Consider the following 22918-nt stretch of genomic DNA (forward strand, 5'->3'; position numbering starts at 1 on the left):
CAGGTGGAATTTACAACTTGATTTCCTGAGGAACATTCACAATTTGATTTAAAACAGATTTAGATTTTAATTACAAATAATATATATTGTTTATCACTCGTGACACCTCTGGTAAAATAATTATACACAGGTTACCATATTCTGAAAACGCCATCTGATTTGTGAAGAATTTTTGATATACTTAAACGGGTATTTTCGTATTTGTTGTTTGAAATTTGCAAATGTATAGAGGTTCCGAAGAAAAAATTCAATATTCTATGTTTAAAAGCAGTGCAAAATATCTTTTGCATTTTACCTAATTACCTGAGGGATACTAACCGCTCAGGCTTACAACATACGAAATATTGCATCAGACAAAAATTGTTGATATAAAACATGTGCATTGGAACCAGTGCGTTCATTTCAAAACAAAGTTTTTTATTAGAAGTAGTCTTCGTCAATGAATCGAGTTGATTCTGAGTGCTAATAAATACACTTTAGAAATGTGGTCGGGTGTTTTAAAGATTTCAATGTAATTGTGATAGTTATTGATTTGCAATACTTGTATTATATCAGATTAGGACGCGTTATGATGTGGCGTTTTGTAATACAACAGAGACATTAGTGCAAAAATACCTTTGATCAGTTTAGTTTTTATCTCAAAATTCATTTTTTAATGTTTATTAGTATCTGTTTTATCAATTGATTTGAATGTTAGGAAACTGGTGTATCTGTTTTACCTGCAAGGATGAATTGAAATAGTTTGGCTATTGACGTTTCCTTATACAATTGCTCACTGTGATTTCAAAATTATTTTTTCAGAATGATAAAGAAAATCTGAAACAATGTTCAAATGTGCACAGCAAAACAGGATGTATCAGGAATGGATTAATTCAAAATGGCGGAAAATATGAGGATGTAAACAACATGCGTGTTAAGTAGCAAAAAAAAAGGTTGCGGCCATATGGTAATCTTCTTTTTTTATCATGTAAAGCCTAAAACTAATTTTTTTTAAATAAATGACGTGCTTATAAATTTTTTTACGTCTTTACCGTGTGTTCTAATTTGATTGGTTGACAATATAGATAACAAAGGTCGATTATATTCAACATGATATATTATTGAGCTATTCTATCGTCGATACCACCGTGAAATAAACACCACGTAACCGTGTCTCCAAGACACGCAACTAATAAAAATGCAAGTTTAATATATATTTATAGTAAACATACAACTTTCACATAGTATAGAAGCGTATTCAGCAAATTTGAACTTTGGTGAACTATGCATCAATAGCTCACTTCGAATGTTAAAATATTCATTGATTTCTCTCCTAACTAGCACTGCGCTTATTTACAATAGACATTGCTTGAAGAAATCGATTTGTCAAAGTGTTATATATATAATAAACGTAATTTTTCAGTCTATTTATGCAATCCAAGTCTTGTTTTTTTTCAAAATATTTGAGTTACGCCCAATCGTTAAATCTTTTGTGCAACTCTGCAACTGGTACAACTAGAGTATCCGCGTATTTTATTAATAGAAATTTATAAGTTCTAAAATACACATTCATTTGTACAGTATATAATTGAATAGTCCCGCTGCACACAAACACAAAAGTATTTCTATAACGTTTTGTCTGACTAAAGTCAGACTTCCTCAGCCAAGGAATGTAAAACAATGACAATATGTGAACAATCATGTAGTGTAAATATACCGATAAATAAATTTGTTTGAAATTGAAATAGAAAAAAAAAGATACGGAGAGGAATCTTATAGCAGTATATAGTTAATTTTGTACTGTGTTGTGAAATTGATTTACATTTCATTTATATCTAGGGCATATATATTTAGGGCTCCTCAATGACATTTACCCAACCAAACCACGAAAGGGAAGTTGTCACGTGCCAAAAACATTATCCAATTAAACATTACTGTCGTGCGCTAACGGTTGCATCTATGTGCTGTCTCCAGCTCTTTTCTGTATTTGTTCCAATTCTATTCACTGATAAAAATTTACATATACGCATTTGTATTGTGCAAAATAAGAATCTCCCCATCAACACACTTGTTTACTTTTACTGCAATGCGTACTTTAATGAAATATTCCAGTTATCTATCCATTTAAACTTACGATTGTTTATCATTGCCTCACGAATGTCGATGGAAAATTGTGTCGAAGGCATTGCATCGCTTGCTCCGCCGGCTTTGCTATCCTTGGGAATATATTCACCGCCACTATTTACCGATAAACAGGTATTGGCAGCTGGATTTGCAAGATCCGAAATATCAAAGACAGCGAGTTTACCTCGATAAACAATAAATCGCCTATTTGTCGTCTGAATTTAAACTTTTTTGTGGGCACAGCGCGTTTTCCATATACCTAAAATGGTAATCTATTTTCTGCAGAAACACTTAAAGGTTATGGAATACAATGATTCGATTGATTTATGATACCAAGCGTAATTCAGCTTATCAGCAAAAAAATCTTTTTGTTTTAAAAACTGATTCAAAGGTGATCATAATATGCTTATTTGTGACGCAAATTTTTCTCATAGAATTTTAAAATTTCTTATAGAATAAAATTTCATATAGATTGGTGTTCGCATCTTATTCCATTCGGTCAGTGACGATCGTATGAAATCCATGGCTGAGGCCGACGTGAATTGGTTTGGGTATGCTTCTCTGGGTATCAAAACTCATACCGGAAGGATTAATGTCGACTTCCTGGTCTTGGGAATCATAGACCACTATTCTTTTCAGGCGGTATGTTTTTTTAACTAAATTAAATGACAACCTAAATTGAGCTATCGATATTGCATCGTATTTTTTTTTTATTTGTGTAGTGCGCAGACGGATTTAAATTCTAAAACCGAACCGTAAGCCAATAAAAATACTGAAGATGATTCACTTGACGTCGGGCCTCGTTACATACAGATATTTTATATTTAAAATACCAGAACTGTCAAAAATTAAATGCCAATACAACGTGCAAGTATCTGATTTTAAACCGCGGAAAATGTTTCAGGCGAGTACGAGACGATTACCTGGTAATGGAAGGCGTATGAAATATTGAAAAAAAAATATATATATTCTGAATATTTCTTAAAATAGGACCTAAAAAAGGAAACGTATAGAATAATTCAAGTAACATATCATTTATGTTTTCCAATTGGGGTCACAAGCAGAGGCCTACGTTTTTGAAGTTTCAGATGCGTTTTATAAAATTAATTATGATTGAAGTCTTATAGGATATTTGGATGAAGGCTGCAGTAATTGTTACAATGTTAGTCTTAGCTATGCAACTTAAAACTTCTCGTATTCAGGTTCCATGTCCACCAACCACTTCAGTCAGTGTAATAAATTGTGAAGTCAGTTCCCTTCCTCTCAAAATAAAGTATCTCTTCGCATAGCAGTGACTGCTTTTGCAAGATGAAATGCGTATAAAAACGTCATTTAAAATACACATAATATTTTTGTTATATATGCAACTGTTTTTTGTTGTGGCCGATTACAAATCATTCCATTGTCTATATTCCCAATAAGGTGTTTATCGATGTGATCCTCGCATTCTCAATCTTTTCTTAAACTTTTGCTGAGCGTTACATTATATTTTGTCCGGCATTGGGTTATAAAACTCGTTGACGTTTTAAGTTCATTTGAAATCGAAGTTGTTTATCATAATTTGATATTTTTCAGTGAAATTAATACATATTGTGTATCCATAATCATTTTTGATCGTTTAAGACAATGATTCTAAATCTTTACCTACTTGTGGCACATTTTCAACACAAAAAACCTTTAAAAAAACTTCCGAGTATTATAAAAAAAAAAAATTTTCGAATTATATATAAACAATAGCAATAGCAGGGTTTCAATGGCCACATTAACATTTTTATCAATTCATCAGTTTGTTAAGTTAAACTTCCAAACCTTGGCACAACCTCAAGCGTAAATCTTCTCTCTTTTCAATTTGTAATTGATGACGTTTCCCCGTGATCTACTGTATACCAAATGAAAGATCTAATCCGTTTCAAAATTCCTCAAAGTCTACTGGTGGGCCTGAGTGACCACTATGAGAAACACTCTTTAACAAGATAGTTCAACAATATTCGTAGAAAAATTATGGAATGTAGCAAATATGAAAAGTTTGTGATGAAGTCTGAAGCTCAACAAAAAAATCTTGCATTGTTAATTTTATTGAAAATATTCTTTGGTTTCATTGTACATTCTTTGGTTTCATTATGACTTATGCTGCACTTCGTGATGATGACGTCAGAATTATTTTTGATCGGTAGTGCAGGTGCTCCTTAACAAATCGATTGGGCATTTCATCACCAAAATAAAATAAACACTTCCAATGTACACAAATTTGCAACTTAAATATTCGCTTTGAGCTGAGATTGCGGTTTTTATATAAAGTATAATATTACCAAATTAGATTCTTTTAAATGATTTCGATTTCTTGGAAAAATAAAAGCTTTCTTTTTGCGAAAGGGTAAAAATATCTGCATTTGTAGGCCAAACTGACGTATAACTTTTCTTTTACTGATTTCTTCTGTTAAATAATTTTAGGAGGAAAAATGAGTAATTCACTGCAATTGTGAATATATATTATATCCAATGATATGTGCGCCTTTGTTACCATTGTGACGTTCGGTACGGATGGGGCACTGTTATATTTGGTCACGAAGTGAACTTATCAATATTTTTCGATAAATTGGTTTGAAGAAAAAAACCGTCTTTTTTCATTTAAATTTATGGAGAATTGGGTTTCAAATTTTTGGTAGTTTTCTTTATTTTCTTAAATATTCCTGGGACCCGTTATTTTGTTATAAATTTTGCTGTTTCATATTGTGGATTTTCCACAATACACAAGTATTGGTCTTTTTTTTCATAAGTGTACAATTGCAAAGTGCAAAAGTAAGATACTCATCGATACACAATTCGCACGAACCTCATCTTCGTAATTCAATATTTTGATTTCTTGAAGAAAATGAAAGTTAAACTTTCATGACAACGTTTTGAAATGGCGCTCCAAAAATATGTGCACCAAGATGGTGCACAACCTGATAACCCTAAACTGGTACACATACTATGTTCAGGTTGTGCGCCATCTTGGTGCACATACTTCGGGAGCACCTTTGAAATGTGGTAAAAACAATTTTTTCTCCCTCATTTAAAAAAAAGTAGAGAAAGCCAACTGTAATATTAAGTTAGAAATAGGAGTTCATTTTGAACAAATCTCTGAACCGTATTTTGACATGGCATTTTCAACTGCCCTATGAGTTGACATTATTTATGAATGATGAAATAAATCAACGTATTGTAAGTAAAAGTAATGTTATTTTTTATTAAAGCCAATTCATCATTCATTTTTAAACTTTAATTTATTTGTGCTCAAGGCCAATATTGTTTTGAGTCTGCAATTAATCTTTTTGTAGCTACTTGAACTTAGGAACGACATAATAAAACTGCCGGTATTAGAAGATCAGTTGAGAAGTTATCTAAAACCAACAGTGAGTTGTAGCAAACATATTAGCATGCATGGTCTGACATAATCATTTGCACCATGGAGCCCTGGGGCTATGATATTGTTTGGCCACACATAATTTATTTTCAGTACTCGGAACTTAGAAAATGTTCTTTCTCTCCCTTTCATTCGTCCAAGCTAATATCTTACGAGATACACGCCAGCCAATCACATGTCTTCTCACCGGTATAAAACCGTTATCCCCCATATTTGCTTGCTCACTTCTACTCTGCTAGAAGTTAAGCTTTTTGACACCAAGGTAGTTGAAGAATATTAGTTCGATTTTATTTACGTACAATGGAAACGCGCTCACTACCAAGAATGAGTGTGTTTTCCGTTTTACTTCTTGCAACATGGGTTGCAGTAGGTAATGCCGGATTCGAGGATGTTGCCTCCATTGTGGGTAGGGACTACGTTATATCTTCAAGTTTTATAAGTTAGAATTTTTCATTTATAGCGCCCGAAATTTTACCAATTGTTTCGATTTCGGACTGCTCAGTTCAAAAAAAATAATAAGGTTGTCTGGCGCTAGCCTTCGAAATACATATAAATATATATTTGAATGCAAATGGAACATCTTATCACACGCTACTGAAATATTTTTAGCAAAAATTTCTTTATTGATGTTTCCATCTGTGTCTATAAAATGGTAAAATTACGACAATTCTTGACAATTAGATAAGTTTGTCTCTACTAAATCTTACATTTGAAATGTATAAGAAACATTTTATAACTTTAATATGCTAATTACATTTACCAACTAATTTCTCAATCTTTTCATTTCCTTGTTGCTATCATGTATTTAGTGAGATCCAACTTCGCAGCGGCATGTCCGGGTGGAACGGCGGAAGTCAAATGTGAAGATCCAACGCATGTCATATATGTTGAAGATGCGTATTATGGACGAGAACGGAACGACATGTACGTATCCATAAAACCTACTTTAACAAAGATTAATAATTTCTATTCAGACTGTTGTCGGGGAGCATTATCGAGAATTTTTTTTTTCAGATGCCCGACCACGAGAATGCCCAGGCGACCATGCAAGTCTAGAACGTCTTTCGATGTTATTTGGAAGGCTTGTCAAGGCAAAAATTCATGCTCAATTCAGGCTAATCCAAGAATAATGGGAAATGTTTGTCGTGGGGTAGATAAATATGCCTACATTGCATATCGATGCGAACTCCCAGGTATGCATATCGAAACAATGACGTTGTGTTTCATTCATTCTCACCATTCACATTAAAAGTGCTTTAATTTGTTTATTATTTATTTATATTTAATATCTATCAAAAAGCAGTTCACTCATTATTATTATATATATAGAGACTGACCTACGTTCTATTTTATTTTATCTTTACATCTTATTTTTATTACTGGTTGGGTGCTAAATATAAAAATATGTATTCCCGAGTATTGAGCTAAATAACTCGCTTCGAAGTTCCTAATCCATATTTATATTGGTGGAAAAAGTTGTAATTAATGGTTATGGCTATCATCCGACGAGATAGTTAGTTGATGCTTGTATGATGATGGTGATTTAGGCAGAAGTATGATCGGAGGATGCCCCGGAACTTGGGGGGAATGGATCAACATGGACAAACCGTCATCTGGTGCGGGAGATCTAGAGACCATAACAAGGCATATGAGACAAAAACAGGGATGCAAAGAACCCATGGGAATTGACGTAAGTTGTCATCTTCATGCTTTGAAAATTCGAAACAACCAAAGAATTTATTTAGCAGTAGTTTGCTTCGAGTAGATTGAGTGCATTAAAGAAAAACAATAGGTATACTGCTGCCTTCCTCACCTACGCATCACACTTAACTGAATAATTTTACCATTTTATTATTGTAATTTAACGTTGAGGTGTTCATTTTATTTAGATGCGAGTCGCCAGTAATGATGAACCATACTACACAGCAGGAAACCCTGTTCGCGTAGGCTGGAGATTTGGTTTGAGTTGTCTCAATGGTTTTCAACCTGCTGGGTCTAAATGTGCTGATTTCAAAGTTCGTTATTGTTGCCCTGGAGTTGCTCCGCCAGGTATTTATAGATATTAAAACAAATTTATCGAGAATAAAATGCATTCTTCGTACACACTCTACTTGATTACCACACTGACAATTCCCAACGTTCGTTTAGTAACTTCGTACTGTAATTTCTAGTAATGTTTAATATTTGAGTTTGAATCTTCGGCGGCACTGGGACCGGCGAAACTTTTCTAATATATATTTCATTATAATTTTAGAAGCCACTACTTGTCCTGGTTTAAAACTGCCTGCACGGGGAAGTATGACCCCTGCAAGGGCCAGAAGGCCGATGAAAATAGGAGCAACAGTCAGGTTTAGATGCAGAGGGGGATACATTATGGAAGGCTTTACATCAACATCTTGTTTAACGGGCGGAAAGTGGTCAACCGAAGTCCCGACTTGCACTAAAATCGGTAAATAATTTATTTTAATTTTTCTATTTGGGGTTCAACTGTATTACTTATTTGCTATTTTTTGATCGCCGTTTTATTATAAAGGGGCCATCGATAGAGGTAACGTTTAAAAATTCACATTTTAAAGAATTAGCATTATTTACTGTTTTTGAAAAAGGATAATTAATGTATATACAACATTTTTGCAGAGAAACAATCATGTATATTGGGACGCGTACCGGTCAATGGAGAGAGAAGGCCAAAATTCAGGTCGAATTTTAATTTGGGTGACAAAGTCACATTTTCTTGTCGAAGAAATTATAAGCTATCGGGCAATAATGAGCTCATTTGTTCACCGGGAGGAACATGGAACTTGCCTGTTCCAACTTGCGAGAAGGAAGGTAAGAAACTAACCTTTCTCAAAGATTTCAATAGGACAGACAAAAAAGCCCGCTGAAAATAGCCCGTGTGTAGAATTTATGTGTCATAATTTGTGTAATTTCAATCTGCAAGTATTATAAAATTACGACTGTTCATTGCTTATTTTGCAGAAGCCAAACCACAGGGACCTAAAGGATTGACATATTGTCGCGGAATCGGTGATCCACATTACACAACATTCGATAAAAAGAAGTTCGACTTTCAAGGAGATTGTTCGTACATTTTCACAAAATACTCTGGATCTGAACACGAGAATTTCCAAGTCGAGGTATTTTCACTTTTCACTGTTCCCCGTCTGACCCGTGATCTGATGCGGTAGTTAAATTATATAACTTAAATATAATGTTGTAGGAACTTTGCTTATGTTAATTCTGAATTTAACTCAATTCAAGGTTATTAACATTCATCGAGGCCGCAAACTTGATGTTTCTTGGCTGGGAAGAGCCATTATTACTGTGTTTGGTCAAAAAATCAACTTCAATCCTGGACGCGAAATTCGAGTATGTTTTAGAATATTTATTCTTTCCATTTTAAGTTTATGATAAGTATATAGGCAGAACTTTTTTCTAACACTTTTATTTAGATCCAAAAATCTTGTTTGGCAAGACGTTATGTGGTCCACTGTGACATTTCCATTTTTTTAGTTTTGACCTTTCTATGTCAATCTTATTTACCGAGTAAAAGTTTTTATTATTTGCCATGATATATTATCAGTCAGTTGAGTTCATTTTAATATTATTAATGTTTGGCGTTGAAAATATCAAAGGTTTACTTCTTAACAGTACAATCTTCTTTTTGTATCTACTTTGTGGCTCTTCTGATTTATAGATGACTGTGTCATTAACCACCGATGTCACGTGAATCCTGTCAGGCGGCATTCTGCCCGGCGGTCAAGTTTTTAAGCGAAAATTTATTGCAACCTGTCAAGTTTATAAGTATGATACAGAATAATCCTATTATTAAACGAACGAAAACACTTGGGTTTGCGTTTGTCGGCATGATGTCGGAATAAGAGACGCAAACTGAATTTGATTGGTTAAATAAAATGTTAGAAAGCAAACATCTCGAGCCTTTATATAAAACAGAATCTTTGAATGCCATGACCTGATGGTCATCGAATTATATTGTGATTACTTCCGATTAACGGGGCTAACGGGATTTGCACTATTTACAAGCATATATTTATATACTTCTCATATTGAATTTAATATTATTTTACATGATATTTGAAAAGTCGAAAATCATCAGTTGGCGATTTTCGTATCATCGATCTTTTTTTTTTTGAACATTACATGTGGCCTTGATTAAAAATCCGACCTTATTATCATAACAATCCTGAAATCAACGTTAGTTTTACTTGCTTATTAGACAGAACTCAATCAATCCGACAACAACGTGCCGGTATGCATACGTGATTTGATCAATGATAGTCTGATATGGCCGCAAGGGGTGTTATGCCGGTTTGCAAAAATTCGCTGCAAAATTCGGTTTGCAGCATAATGAGTCATCCATGTTTTAGAAATTTATTAAAGTTTATGGAGACCCAAATAATTCATTACCATTCTCAGTATACGTGTTTTGTATTCCCAAGTATATATATCAATATATGTTGGGTTCTCTTCAGTCATAAACGATCACATGTAAATAAAATGAAACCTCAACATGCTCTTAGTTATTGATGGCTAAAACAGTAATCGCATGATTTTACCTAGCGTTAATGTCAATTAGGTTGCTTCAATCTGTGTTGAAGATTCTTGGTTGTTTTCGTCGCACCAGATTAGCGGCTTAGAATCTGATCTCTGTGGTAAACATATATCGCTATATACAGTGCATCTTGGTATAGCTAGAATTATGCCCACGGCAAGGTCGTGGTTTATACCAAAGTTTCACCTTATTGGGCTAGAGTAACAGCCACTCCCATTCTAGTTGAAATGTCGTTTGGTGGCCCAATCTGAACTTTAGAACACGTTATTGAAGTAAGTCACATTATTTGGCAGATGAATCAATTATTTTCTTCTACATTTTTCAATATTATTTCTCTTACCGAATTAAATAATTTGTTTTAATCCGCCGGCAAGACGGTATTCACTTGATGTCCAAGCTGAAAATTACTCGCAGATGTACGCGCTGCCAATGTCCTTTTCATTGCAACATTTATGTTAACGTTTTGTTGTTGATCAGAGTTGCACAAACACTAAAACGAAAATACCGCGCAAATAATAGCACGGAGGTTACTGTCACACAACACGACTTAGTAAATTTGTGCCCATCGCAGTTAGAAGACTCTACCAAAAAAATACTTCCTGCACTTATGCCCTAACCTTTTCTATGTGTAATAAAAAATATATTCTATGTTACAGTCCTTCTATTTTATTCCATTTTCTTCATATAGACATTTGATTGAAGTGAGGCTTTCTCATGTCTTATTCAGTCTTTGATTGCCAATGTGTCCGAATTTTCAAAAGGTTTTGTCCCTCGTGGAGTCATAGTCAAGTGTACTTGGGTTCCTCGCACATATATATGTAGACATAGATTTTCCTCGATAAATTCAACCATTTTAGATTCTAATTATATAGTACAGGCGATGTTTTCTTAGATGCTTGAAAGTGAATTACCTAATGGCAAACACCAGTGTCAAGAAGCTCGGATTAACGTTTTAGATAGTAATTAATACTTAACGTATAATTTTCAGGTCAATGGTGAAGAAGTTAATCTTCCTTTCTCGTCACCCGCCGGTTTCACAATATCTCTAAGCGGCCGATTTGTGATTCTGGAAACGTCTTATAAACTAAAAGTTAGTTTTGATGGGCGCCACTCCCTTGCTGTCGCTGTTCCACCAGAATATTTTGGCGGAAAATTGGAAGGTAATTTGAAATTTGTTCATATGTAAACGCATTCCTATTTAATATTGGAATTTTTTTTCAATCCGAGGACAATTTTTCGTATTGCATTTTATGATATTGTACTTTCAAAGGGAATTAAATATTTTCATATTTGAACAGTGAAGTGCTTAACATATGAATGAATTAATATATGGATGAATTAACGCAAATCAGAATTGGTGAAATTTACTGTACTTATGAAAGAAGAGTAATTGATAGTTCAAACTTGTTTATGTTTTCGAACTCTTTTTATCTGATCAAGACTACCGGTATTGATATCTGTAATCTTGTAAAAATCGCCCGATGAGTCACATTTAATTAATGTAAGAAAATGTCACCCATAATGTTACTTTTTAAGTTGTTAATTCAATGATGCATTATCCTTGGCCGATAACGTATTAGTGATGTCTAAATAAAAAACAAACATATCGCAAACAGTCGACTATCTGCTGTCAGGCATTAATTTGCGATGAGAGATGATAATCATATTGGCTGTTGTCCAACGACAATTTCTTAAAATTTCGACAAAATAAAGTTCCTTCACGTTTGTTTGGATACAAAACAAAGCTTCTGTGGGCAATTAAGCAAGTTTTTATGAGAAACTAAATTGTCTATTGCAACAGTAAAAAAAAGAAATTTTATTTTATTTTATGGGGAATCTCATCGGGTTCTTGTTTAATAATATAATACAGACACGAATTTTGCCCGGAAGCTATAATTTCCGTCCAAGTGTTTAAGCTGTTCAGGACTGGTATAAATGTTTCGAATTAGAATGTAAATCATCCACGGACCATGAAAAAAAACGAATACACTTGTATTACACAGTTTATAAAAATAAGTAGAACATGAAAGGCTTGTGAAGGGATTTTCTCATTTCAATCTCGACCAAAAATGTTAGAAAATATTAAAAAGATAACTTTGTTGTAGCGGAAGAGTTTACAAACCTGTCATAATTATGTTTCATGTTTATTCAAATTCTCAGGCTTGTGTGGAAACTTTGACGGAGATGAGAACAACGATATCGTCGTCGACGGTGTCGAAAACCCAAACGCTCACGGAAACAGACACATCACTGACACTAAAACCGAGTAAACATTTTTGCGAGTTTGATAAGATGAGATAAGAGTTTTACAGACATTTCTTGCTTCCTCAACTGGTTTAGCTAGTTTTTTTTGTATTAGAAGATAGTCACGCATAGTTCAAATAAACCAACAGTGTAGGCCACTCCCTATGAACAATTTTGTTGGTTCAGTCTGAACGGTAAAAGAGATTGCAAGTGTATCCTATTAAATATAAGTTTCTGTTATAATAATAATAAACAGTTTATATTTAACGTTCGGACTTGAATATTAATTAATTTCTCTCCGCTCTCAGTTGCATCAGAGAAGATCTTAAAGACAGTGAATGCTCCAAAACTGGGGCGTCAGCAAGATTCAGAGCAAGATGCGCTGTTATTACTGAGGTTGGAGGCGTATTCTCCGCTTGTCACGCGGTAATAACCGCGCAAACCTTCTTCGAGGTAAGAAAGCTGTGTGATACCTTAAATCTTATTTTGATAGCATTCCAGTAGGCCCACATATAGTGATTTTTCCTGTGCTCTTTCATCACGACGCAAGTCCTAAGTGCGGGTCGACAAGCTGCGTTAAACTACTAGAACTACATGCCTTTTTAAAATGGTATTACAATCAATTCATTTCGTCACAATCAGGATTGTATATTCGATGTCTGCGTGTACGGTGGAGCTGACGTAGCGCTTGAGAATGCCGTTGCTGCCTACGCTGAAGCTTGTAATGACGCGGGAGTAAGAATCGGAAAATGGAGAGAAGTAACAAAAACACGTAAGAGCAACGTATATCCTCAATAATTTCAGCTACTGAATGATAAAAATCAGCTACTAAATGATAAATCTGATTGTATTATAGTCTTTCCTACTGGGCAAGATGTTTTTCTTTCAACTATCTCGCCAGTCGCACTGGGTTTTACAGACAATAGGCGCTATTTTCAATATACAAGTCAATGCATTTCTAAATGATTGACCACCACCATGGTACCTAAGCAAAAGTTTTTAAGTGTATTCATTTTTGTTCATTTACCCCTTATTTTACAGCGCTACCATGTCCTGCCAATGCTCGTTACGAGTTGTGTGCAACAAAATGTCCCGCTACCTGTTCAGATCCGTCACCTAAATGTGCTTCTGGATGCGTTGAAGGTAGGTTCATACCATTTAAAGGAAGCTAATGTAAATGCAGTTGATAGAAAATATCGGCGTTATTAATCTTGCTCGTTTTATCAGTATCATGTCCAATCATAATATAAATTACGAGTATGTTGATATATTCATAGGTTGCGTGTGTAATAACGGATTCGTTCTATCTGGTAACCAATGCGTAAGGCGATCAAAATGTGGCTGCACATTTGAAGGAAAATACTACTTGGTAAGTTGCAGATTATGTTTTGATATCGTATACAATATAATAAAATAAGTTTAATCAATGATAATGTGTAATAAAAGTACCAGATCATAGGCTGTGAACCCAAAAGACAGAAGCATTGTAAAAACTATTGATAGAATAAAAAATTAAGCAACGCAATAGATTTTGATTTTTCCTATGCATTTTCTGTGCGGGGGCCTTGTTATCTTTATTTAAACTAAAGTAGTATACTCCTGAAAGACAATTTGTAATACATAATATTCCCAAATCTTGTTTGATATTTGTCAAAATGAGAAAACGGCTAATACGTAGGTATCATTCTGAATTCGAGAAAATTTGAAAAAGTAATGCCTACTGATTTGACTTCTGTCCAAACGTGTTCGTCTGGTTGTGAACTTCGCGTACTTGATATTGTGGGTGCTGAATTTTGATTGCAGAGAACGACAGTTCACTGCTTTATATGTATTATACAAGTTTACCGACACTCGCTGAAGAATTTTTCATAATTCTTTATTTTTATCACTAGAACGGACAAACAATTTTGACAAACGGATGTACTCGTCGATGCACATGCAGAGCTCAAGGGATGGTTTGCATGGATGTTAAATGCAAAGCTAGACAGACGTGTGGCAAAAACGAAAAAGGCCGAGAAGCGTGTCAGGCAACTGGTATTTGCATATTTGTTTCTACTTTTTGTTGAGTTTGAGTGATATTGCAAAACTCCAAGCTTTTTTCAATATTATTTATAGAAAATAATACTCGATTAGTGTATAGACACGGTGCAAAAGATATTTTCCCGGATTTCTGAATATATAAAACGAAAAGAGTAAAATGTTTCACTGAATCTTCTGGTAAAGAAGCAAATTCATAAAATACGCATATGCCTTGAACTAGAATGTTTTTAGAAATGTGCATTCAAAATCACACGACCAACCACGGATTTTGGTAACCAGCGGTGTAATAGCCAGTGTCTTTGTAAAACTTGGTTCTATTGGCAAACCTTGATCATACAAAGTCTATGTATATGTAATAGAAACACTTTTAAAAGTTTGGCCGAAACATTGAAAACGAATTTTGATTTAATCGCCTATATTGTCTCTTTAATAATTCAGAAACTGCAAGATGTCGAATTATGGGAGGTTCTCAATACAATCTTTTCGATAAAGTTGGGATCCAGAGGTTTAATGGAAAATGTAGCTACAGGTTGGCAGAATCTTGTGGTCTTGCTGAAGATGACGAAAGCTGGTTCTCAGTGTATATCAAGAATGAGGAACGACGAAATCGAAAGAACAAAGCCTACGTTAACAGTGTAACTGTTAAACTCGGACAAAACATCGAAGTTACGTTGATGAAAGGTGGTATGGCCATGGTAAGTATTACTATTTGTTGAATCTTGTTATTTACCGATTTTTTTATAATATATGGTGTGAAATTGTTTCAGGTAAATAATCGTCGGGTGAGAGCAGTTCAGAATGATATGTTTAGCATAAGACGAAGAGGCAGAGGAGCAATAGTTCTCAATACCATGCATTCTTTGAGAGTTCGACTAAACAACAACGGTGTTCTTGTCAGAGTTCCAAGTACATATATGGGACAGGTAACCATTAGATCTTTTACAACCCTCTCTCTTTGTTTCCCCACTTCGTGTTCTTACTTTTCATCATCATCACCCTCTTTTTTCTCTCTTTTACTTTGTCATTTTTACTTTCGTCCCCTAACTTTTTATAGTGTTTCCCCAATATTGACCCCCATCCTTTCTATATCATTCTCATTTATTTATTCATATTTTTGGCCTTGTTATTGTTTTAATATCTATGTCATTTTATTCAAGATGTGCGGGTTATGTGGAAATTATAACAAAGACCCAACAGATGACATGCAGATGTCTGATGGTAGCATGGCTGAGGACTTTAATGAATTTGGTCTCAGTCACGAAGTGGAGAGCTGTGGTGAACCGATTCCAGATCCCGTTACTTGCACAGACGACATGAGAGCTAAATGGTGAGAAGCGGTTTGATATAATTTGTCTTCCTGAATGAATATGGAATTTTTTTCGATATAGCATCAACTAATGATTTTTTTACTTGTGTCTGGTGGAAGCATTAACACCAGCTTATTGTTTTTCTTTTATTTGGAGTAAATGATTATTTTAAATTAAGATAGGTTCATATGTTGTTTAATGCTTCCTACTTAATCAAATATATCCTCATTTTTATACAGGAGTACCAAAACCACTTGTGGTGCTATAATGGACAGAGATGGAGTATTCAAGGCTTGCATCTCAGAAGACTCAGTGAATTATATGGAAGCTTGTATCTACGATGCTTGTTCGACTAATGGCGATCAGTCTTCATTCATTTCTGTAAGATTACTATATGTATATATGAGAGTCACACAAGTTGAACTGGCTCTATGAGTTTAATTGAATACTAAATTATCATCTTACAGGCCTTTGAACAATACGCTGCTGACTGCAGAGCCGGAGGAGTCCGACTTTGTGACTGGAAAAAGCAATTTGGATATGACAGAGTGCAATGCCCTGAGCACAGCACTTACAATCCCTGTGCTACTGTTTGCCAAGACACTTGTTTGAATCCAACTGCGTCACTCACGTAAGTATAAAAGTATGATAATATCGCATAATGGACTATCAATTAAAGAAAAATCGTTGAAAGAGATCATGTTATTTTTACTAGTAAGTGTAAATTGACTCAAATTATATATTATATAATGCAGTTTTATACTCTAAGCACATCATCAAAATATAGATTACAAAAGACATTGCTGATTGACAGTACTGAATTTCATGTATATTTTGATTAAATTTTCTAGTAGCACCTCATATGTTAAAAATCCTCCTGAATTTTATAAGTGCTGTCAAAATATACTTCAGCAAATAATATAGCATTTGATACAATCTTTAGTGTGGGTACTATAAAGCCATTCTAACATGAGGCTGCACTCCTCTTGTTGGAATATTTTTTAAAAACTTCTTCATCTATGTGGTTCAGGTGTGATTCAGCAGAAACTGTTGAAGACTGTGAATGCGATTTTGGTTACATTCGTGATGGTGATCAATGTGTGAGGAGTCAACAATGTGGCTGCACTGTCGGAGGGTCATATGTTTCCATGGGTGATTAATTTTTACTTAGTTCTTGTTTTTTTTGTCTGTTTTTTAGTGTTTTAAATTTGTATAAAGTGTGTAAGAGATCATTTTAGATTTACAACCAACCTTGGATTAAACATTAAATATTCTAAATTTTTGTATATTGATCAAATATTTTTTTTTAAAATAATTCAACATTTTTATTTTTATTTTCAGGTGGTTTGGTACAAGGAAATGACGACAATGCTGTGTGTGAATGTAGAGGACAAAATAATATATTCTGCTCTTGCAATTCTGGATATAGGTTAAAGGATGATGTTTGTACAGGTTTGTACTTCTTCATTTGGAGTTTGCAAGAGTCATGATATTTCAATGTATTTTGTATTTTACCTGTGATACTGATACAATTTATTGAACAGTAATTGTAATATTAATTTATGTGTCAATATGTATATTTCCACTAATAAAAATAGCTAAATTAAAAGTTTTCAGTTAGATTATTTATTCATATTAAGAACTGTTAATTGTTGAAGCCTCTGTTTAAAATCTGTTTAAAAACTTTGGACGAGCGAAATTAATCCAAATAAATGTATAGTTTGGATTATTGTCAATGCAGAGGGTGCTTTTTTAACAGCTATTGATCTAAATACTTGCCGCCAAAATCTTGGAAGAAGTTGTTCAAGAAGAGCTCGTTGTTCTGTTGATGAAGCAGGACAATATTCTTGTCAGTGCAAAGCTGGTTTTATTGGAAATGGTTTCAGATGTCGAAGTGAGTATTACACCACATTATCAGCTTTATAAATTTTTTGTACTAAAAAGTTTCAATAGACCTAGATAATTTTAAAAACTTTTACAGTTTGGAAATTGTGCGATATTTTATAATCAGTTTCTGTAATATTCCAATTTGTTACATCTAAATCTAAAGCAAGTAATAATCTCATTTCATAGTAAATAAAATTATAAATATCTTTGTTTTTTTTTTCAAGATGCATGCCGACAGCGATATGGAAGATGGTGTAACAAAAATGCAGTGTGTGTGCGAGGTGGAGATGGCGCATACATGTGCAGATGCAAGAATAACTTTTTTGGCAATGGATTATATTGTGCATGTAAGTTTCTGGATTCTATCAATGAAGAACATCATCCGATTTTCCATCAATTTTTTCTCTCGATTGTTGATTAAGTGATACATTTGATTGTACCATGTGTAAATGGGGTATTTTCATTGTTTGGGTTTGCGAAAGATATTACATTTGCATGCATCACCAGAAAATTAATTTTTGTTCTGTGATGTTTATTAATTTTAATATTTTTGTGTGCAATATTGAAAAACTGAGTTCAAATCAATTACTTTTAACAAAATAGCGGGACGCGCTAGATCACGCTGTCATCGTCGCTTCGGAAGAACGTGTAACGAGAATGCCAGTTGCCAGAGAGATTCAAGACGTGGATTTGTCTGCAGATGCAACAGAGGATACTTTGGAAACGGATTTAATTGTCAAGGTAAGTAAATAAAATTTGCTCACATATTTAGAAAACAATTCATTTTCTTTGTGATTTTTCCTCTAAGCACATTTCAGTGCAAACTTTTGAGAAATATATCAGGGATATAAATGCTTTATCTAGGTGGAACACCAAAAGACAGATGCCATGAACTTTATGGTCAAGTATGTGGAGCAAATGCGCGCTGCAACAATGTTGATGGCGAGTACAAATGCCAGTGTGTTGGTGAATACTTTGGTGATGGATTTGAATGTGAAAAAGATGATGATGAAGATGAAAAAGAAGAAGAATTTGATCCAGAAGGATGCAGGAAACGATATGGCCGAAGATGCTCTAGACGTGGAAGATGTGTGAGAGAAGGTGGTGAATACATGTGCAAGTGTAACGATAATTATGTTGGGAACGGCCTCAGATGTCGAAGTAAGATTTAGTTGCAATATATGTAAATTTTCTTAAATATTCCTTTTGCTGTCCATTGACTTGCTCTTTTCCCCACTACTTCATTGCAATGCTCATTCTGTTACTCTTTTTTTTCTTCTATTTTTAAATTTGTATTGTTCAATTTCTGTTGTGTTGTGTACTACTGCTTTTTGAGAATACCTAAACGAAACTTTGCTTACACCAACAGATCCATGTCGTGCCCGGTATGGACGAAGGTGCAATGCAAATGCCAGATGTGTAAGACGAGATGATGGTCAATTTGAATGCAGATGCAATGATGGTTATTGGGGTTCTGGTCTTTATTGCGGATGTAAGTTACTTAATAAGTGTCACAATATCGTATGATCATGAATCTATTATTTATTGTACCGCTATGGTTAAATCAACTCCAATCATTTATCGGTATTTATCTTTCGATAGGCATATAAAATGTATAAATAGTAGTGATAAATAGTGTCCAAATGTTAAAAATGTAACTTTCGTTCTTCCCACAATTGTTTCTAACTCAATACTGAATTTGTTAATTTTAGCTGGTGAATCAAGAAGTAGATGTCATCGTCGTTTTGGAAGACGATGTAGTGATAATGCAGAATGTCAAAATGGTGATGACGGTCAACCCAAGTGTGCATGCAAATATGGATTTTTTGGAAATGGCTTCTACTGTTCTAGTAAGTTTTGTCCAGGAATATCTGTTTCCTTCCAAACCACACAGCATGTATCCAAATTACTCTTGATAATATCACATATTTTATAGCTTTGACCCTTTAACCCCCTTTAGAAAATTTCTGACGGTTTGTTTAGTTTAGACTGAATTGGCAATGCTTGTATAACTTTGGCTGTTAAAAATATTTTTTTCTTCATTTTTAGGCGGAGAACCAAAAGACCAGTGCCATCGACGATGGGGCCGCATGTGTGGGCCAAACTCTAGGTGTAACAATGTAAATGGAGAATATCAATGCCAATGTAATGACAATTATTTTGGTGATGGTTTCGATTGCGACCCTGATGATGAAGAAGATGAGACACCAACAGACGAATGTGAGAAGAGACATAATCGTAAATGCGACGTGAATGCTGCGTGTACTGATTTGGGTGCTTCTAAATGGGTATGTCGCTGCAATGCTGGATACTCCGGAACCGGCTTGGAATGCAAGAAAGATCAAGGTAAAATAAATTTCATGTTGTTTAATCGTTCGTTTATTTTAAAATTTAATAATACCTGTATTTAAATTTTTTAATTTGTAGACATGATGTCTGTGCACTGGGAAAGATGCTACAGAAATCTATACAGACCATGCTCTGATAATGCTGACTGCATGATGATGGGTGATGGAAGATATATGTGCAAATGTAAACCTGGATTCTGGGGAAATGGATTCTACTGTTCAAGTATATAATTGATGGTTATTTGAGAATAATTTTACAAAATTTGTATATGCAATTTTTTGAAAACTGGTGCATGCATACTATAGTAAATAAATTATGTGCTCATTCTGATACCTAAATATTACTAGAACACTTGAAATTAAAATTTTTATTTTCGTATTCCACCTTCTAAATACAAATTTTATTGTGTAAATATCAGTGTTAATATTTTGATAAATAAAAAGGTTTCATTGATTAATACATACCTAGAATTTAACTGCTTCTGATACCTTTATTGAACCTCATATGTGCATGCTAACACTCAAACAGGTCATCATTGAGATCATTGTACAGTATGCCTGTGTTTCTTGGATTTGTACTTATATTTTATATTGATGATAAATAGGTAAATCTCTTATATAAAAAATTTATGATTTATGATTACTCATAATTCTCATGATTCGAATATACTAGGAGGAAAGTACAACAACAGATGTCATCAAAACTATGGTAAAGACTGTAGTGGTAACGCTAAATGTACCCAGGTTGATGGCCAATACAAATGTCAATGTAACAGCGGATTCTTTGGAGATGGAAGATTATGTGTCCGTAAGTTTTACTGCATCATTTATAGTTATGATTTTCAGAACATAACTTTTTTTTTGTGAAAACCGTTTCAGTTTTTTTGAACGTTGCCGCTGTAATGTTTGGTTATGATTTTAGGAGGCTTTATTTTTGAATGTTATAGATATTGAACTGAAAATTTCTTGATAAATATATAATCACTTTACAGAAGGAAAATGGGTCAATGAATGCCACAGGCGTTATGGACGAAGGTGTAATAAAAACGCAAATTGTGTGACAAGAGATGGACAAGCAGTATGTCAGTGCAATAGAGGTTTTGTTGGCAATGGACATACGTGCAGAGGTAACTTTGTTTAACTATTTTTTGTTATTTTAATAGGCAATTAGAAAATATGTTATTTTCAATTGAATGTGGACTGGCTGATGAATATTTTCAGATCACACAAAATTGAAAAAAAAAAAAAAATTAAATTTTTATGATAATTCATTTGATTTACTAAACAGGAGCATGCCTTAGTCGCTATGGTCGCAGATGTTCCGCAAATGCAGATTGCATTGAAATTGAAGGCAACTGGGAATGTAGATGCAGAGGAGGATTCTTTGGAAATGGACTGTATTGTCAAAGTAAGAGCGAATGTCTTATATTGTTTCCTGTTTTCAGATTTTTTTGCTCCATATCTGATGGACACCACCTCACGCACAGTGTGAGAAATGAACTACCATGCACAAAGCTAAAACTTTTCAGTTCCTTGAACTAATACTGAAATTGGAATGGCGGCTTAAACACAGCTTCGTCTGTATTGAATATTAGACACATTTATAATAGATTAAAATTGCATTAGTTGGAGAATTAAGATTCAAATCTTTTTTCATATATAGTATTCATTTTGGTTTACTTTTTTGTCAAATAAATCCCAATGCCTGCCTCATTGAACAATTTTTTTACATTTCGACAATTCATTTACACTTTTTTCAGGTGGAACACCTGCCTCAAACTGCCACAGAGACTATGGCCGACGTTGCAGTGACAATGCTTCTTGCCAAGAAACAACTCCTTCTACCTACAACTGTGTTTGCAATAACAACTACTGGGGAAATGGATTCTATTGTGCTAGTAAGTCTTTAGGATAAAAACCTTAGGTGTTACGATATATTTTGTAAAATAAATTCCAATATTTTTTCAAGGCGGTCAATGGAAAAATACTTGTCACAGACGCTATGGTAGACGTTGCGGCAGGAATGCATTCTGCGATATGAGAGATGCAACACCAGTATGTAGATGCAGACGAGGTTATTATGGAGATGGATTCTCTTGTGATGGTATGTGTTTTAAATGTATTGAAATGCTAATTTGTAAATCAATCATATTCTGAAAGCTACATCCCTTTTTTGGTTTCTATATGATATATTTCTAAGTTGTTAATTGAATTACCATAAAAAAATTCTACAGATTCTGATGAGGAGTCTATACAGACAGATTGGGAAATGTGTGCCCGTTATCATCATAGAAGATGTTCTGAGAATGCTGATTGTTTCGCATTTTATGGCAATAGATATGGTTGCAGATGTAGGGCTGGATTCTTTGGGGACGGATTTTATTGTGCAGGTAATAATTATATCACTTTTTTTCTACTTCATATTTTATATCTATAAATCAGGTTGATGCTCAATAGTTTTCATTCCGACCTAATAAAAGTTTTTTAGGAATGTAGATTTAGTGATTTACTCAAAATTCCAAAATTTTAAAATGCTTAACATTTTTCAACTTTTTTAACCATATCTGTATTCAACATCTGAACGTTTTAATAAATTACTTGTAGATGGTAAAGAAAAGAACCAATGCCATAAACAATTTGGTAGATTATGTAATTCCAATGCAAAATGTACTGAAGTTGATGGATATTTCAACTGTAAATGTAATGATGGATATTTTGGAAATGGATTTTATTGCTCACGTAAGTTATTACTAATCTCTAATGATATCATAAAAATTAGGAAGAAAGTAATGTATAGATTTCAACATGAGCTGTTTTTATTTCCATTTTTATAGAGGGACAATGGGAAAATGAATGTCACCGACGATATGGCAGACGATGTGGTACTAATTCACAATGTCAAACCATTGATGGAGAACCTGTATGTACATGTAATAGAGGATATACAGGAACTGGATTCATGTGTGTAGGTCAGTGAAAAAGTTTTAATGTTTTAGGATTTCTAAATAAA

The 22918-nt window shown here is 34.0% G+C and overlaps 1 protein-coding gene across 46 annotated transcripts in view; it reads left to right on the plus strand.

Annotated features, from left to right (window-relative positions):
• Positions 1–5736: 5736 nt before the first annotated feature.
• LOC120330368 (uncharacterized) overlaps positions 5737–22918 on the plus strand; it is an 84169-nt gene continuing 66987 nt past the window's right edge. For 42 of the 46 annotated variants that reach the window (XM_078118447.1, XM_078118450.1, XM_078118465.1 and 39 more), the window contains exons 1-39: positions 5739–5915; positions 6319–6433; positions 6524–6702; positions 7057–7199; positions 7399–7558; positions 7764–7958; positions 8147–8338; positions 8489–8646; positions 8771–8878; positions 11071–11242; positions 12243–12348; positions 12635–12779; positions 12969–13098; positions 13368–13469; positions 13604–13695; positions 14219–14360; positions 14805–15061; positions 15134–15289; positions 15524–15693; positions 15913–16054; positions 16141–16304; positions 16704–16825; positions 17015–17125; positions 17433–17567; positions 17785–17907; positions 18164–18301; positions 18425–18721; positions 18930–19052; positions 19273–19410; positions 19610–19906; positions 19988–20131; positions 20582–20716; positions 20901–21035; positions 21197–21316; positions 21669–21806; positions 21878–22012; positions 22143–22298; positions 22513–22647; positions 22743–22877. In XM_078118447.1, the coding sequence (XP_077974573.1) occupies positions 5810–5915; positions 6319–6433; positions 6524–6702; positions 7057–7199; positions 7399–7558; positions 7764–7958; positions 8147–8338; positions 8489–8646; positions 8771–8878; positions 11071–11242; positions 12243–12348; positions 12635–12779; positions 12969–13098; positions 13368–13469; positions 13604–13695; positions 14219–14360; positions 14805–15061; positions 15134–15289; positions 15524–15693; positions 15913–16054; positions 16141–16304; positions 16704–16825; positions 17015–17125; positions 17433–17567; positions 17785–17907; positions 18164–18301; positions 18425–18721; positions 18930–19052; positions 19273–19410; positions 19610–19906; positions 19988–20131; positions 20582–20716; positions 20901–21035; positions 21197–21316; positions 21669–21806; positions 21878–22012; positions 22143–22298; positions 22513–22647; positions 22743–22877 (5851 nt within the window). In that variant the 5' untranslated portion in view covers positions 5739–5809. Of the gene's footprint in view, positions 5916–6318; positions 6434–6523; positions 6703–7056; positions 7200–7398; positions 7559–7763; positions 7959–8146; positions 8339–8488; positions 8647–8770; positions 8879–11070; positions 11243–12242; positions 12349–12634; positions 12780–12968; positions 13099–13367; positions 13470–13603; positions 13696–14218; positions 14361–14804; positions 15062–15133; positions 15290–15523; positions 15694–15912; positions 16055–16140; positions 16305–16703; positions 16826–17014; positions 17126–17432; positions 17568–17784; positions 17908–18163; positions 18302–18424; positions 18722–18929; positions 19053–19272; positions 19411–19609; positions 19907–19987; positions 20132–20581; positions 20717–20900; positions 21036–21196; positions 21317–21668; positions 21807–21877; positions 22013–22142; positions 22299–22512; positions 22648–22742; positions 22878–22918 lie in introns of all 46 variants that reach the window. The other 4 variants (XM_078118487.1, XM_078118490.1, XM_078118491.1 and 1 more) reach the window with 2 other exon arrangements.

This window comes from Styela clava, chromosome 12, assembly GCF_964204865.1.
Source record: "Styela clava chromosome 12, kaStyClav1.hap1.2, whole genome shotgun sequence".
Classification (NCBI taxonomy): Eukaryota; Metazoa; Chordata; class Ascidiacea; order Stolidobranchia; family Styelidae; genus Styela; species Styela clava.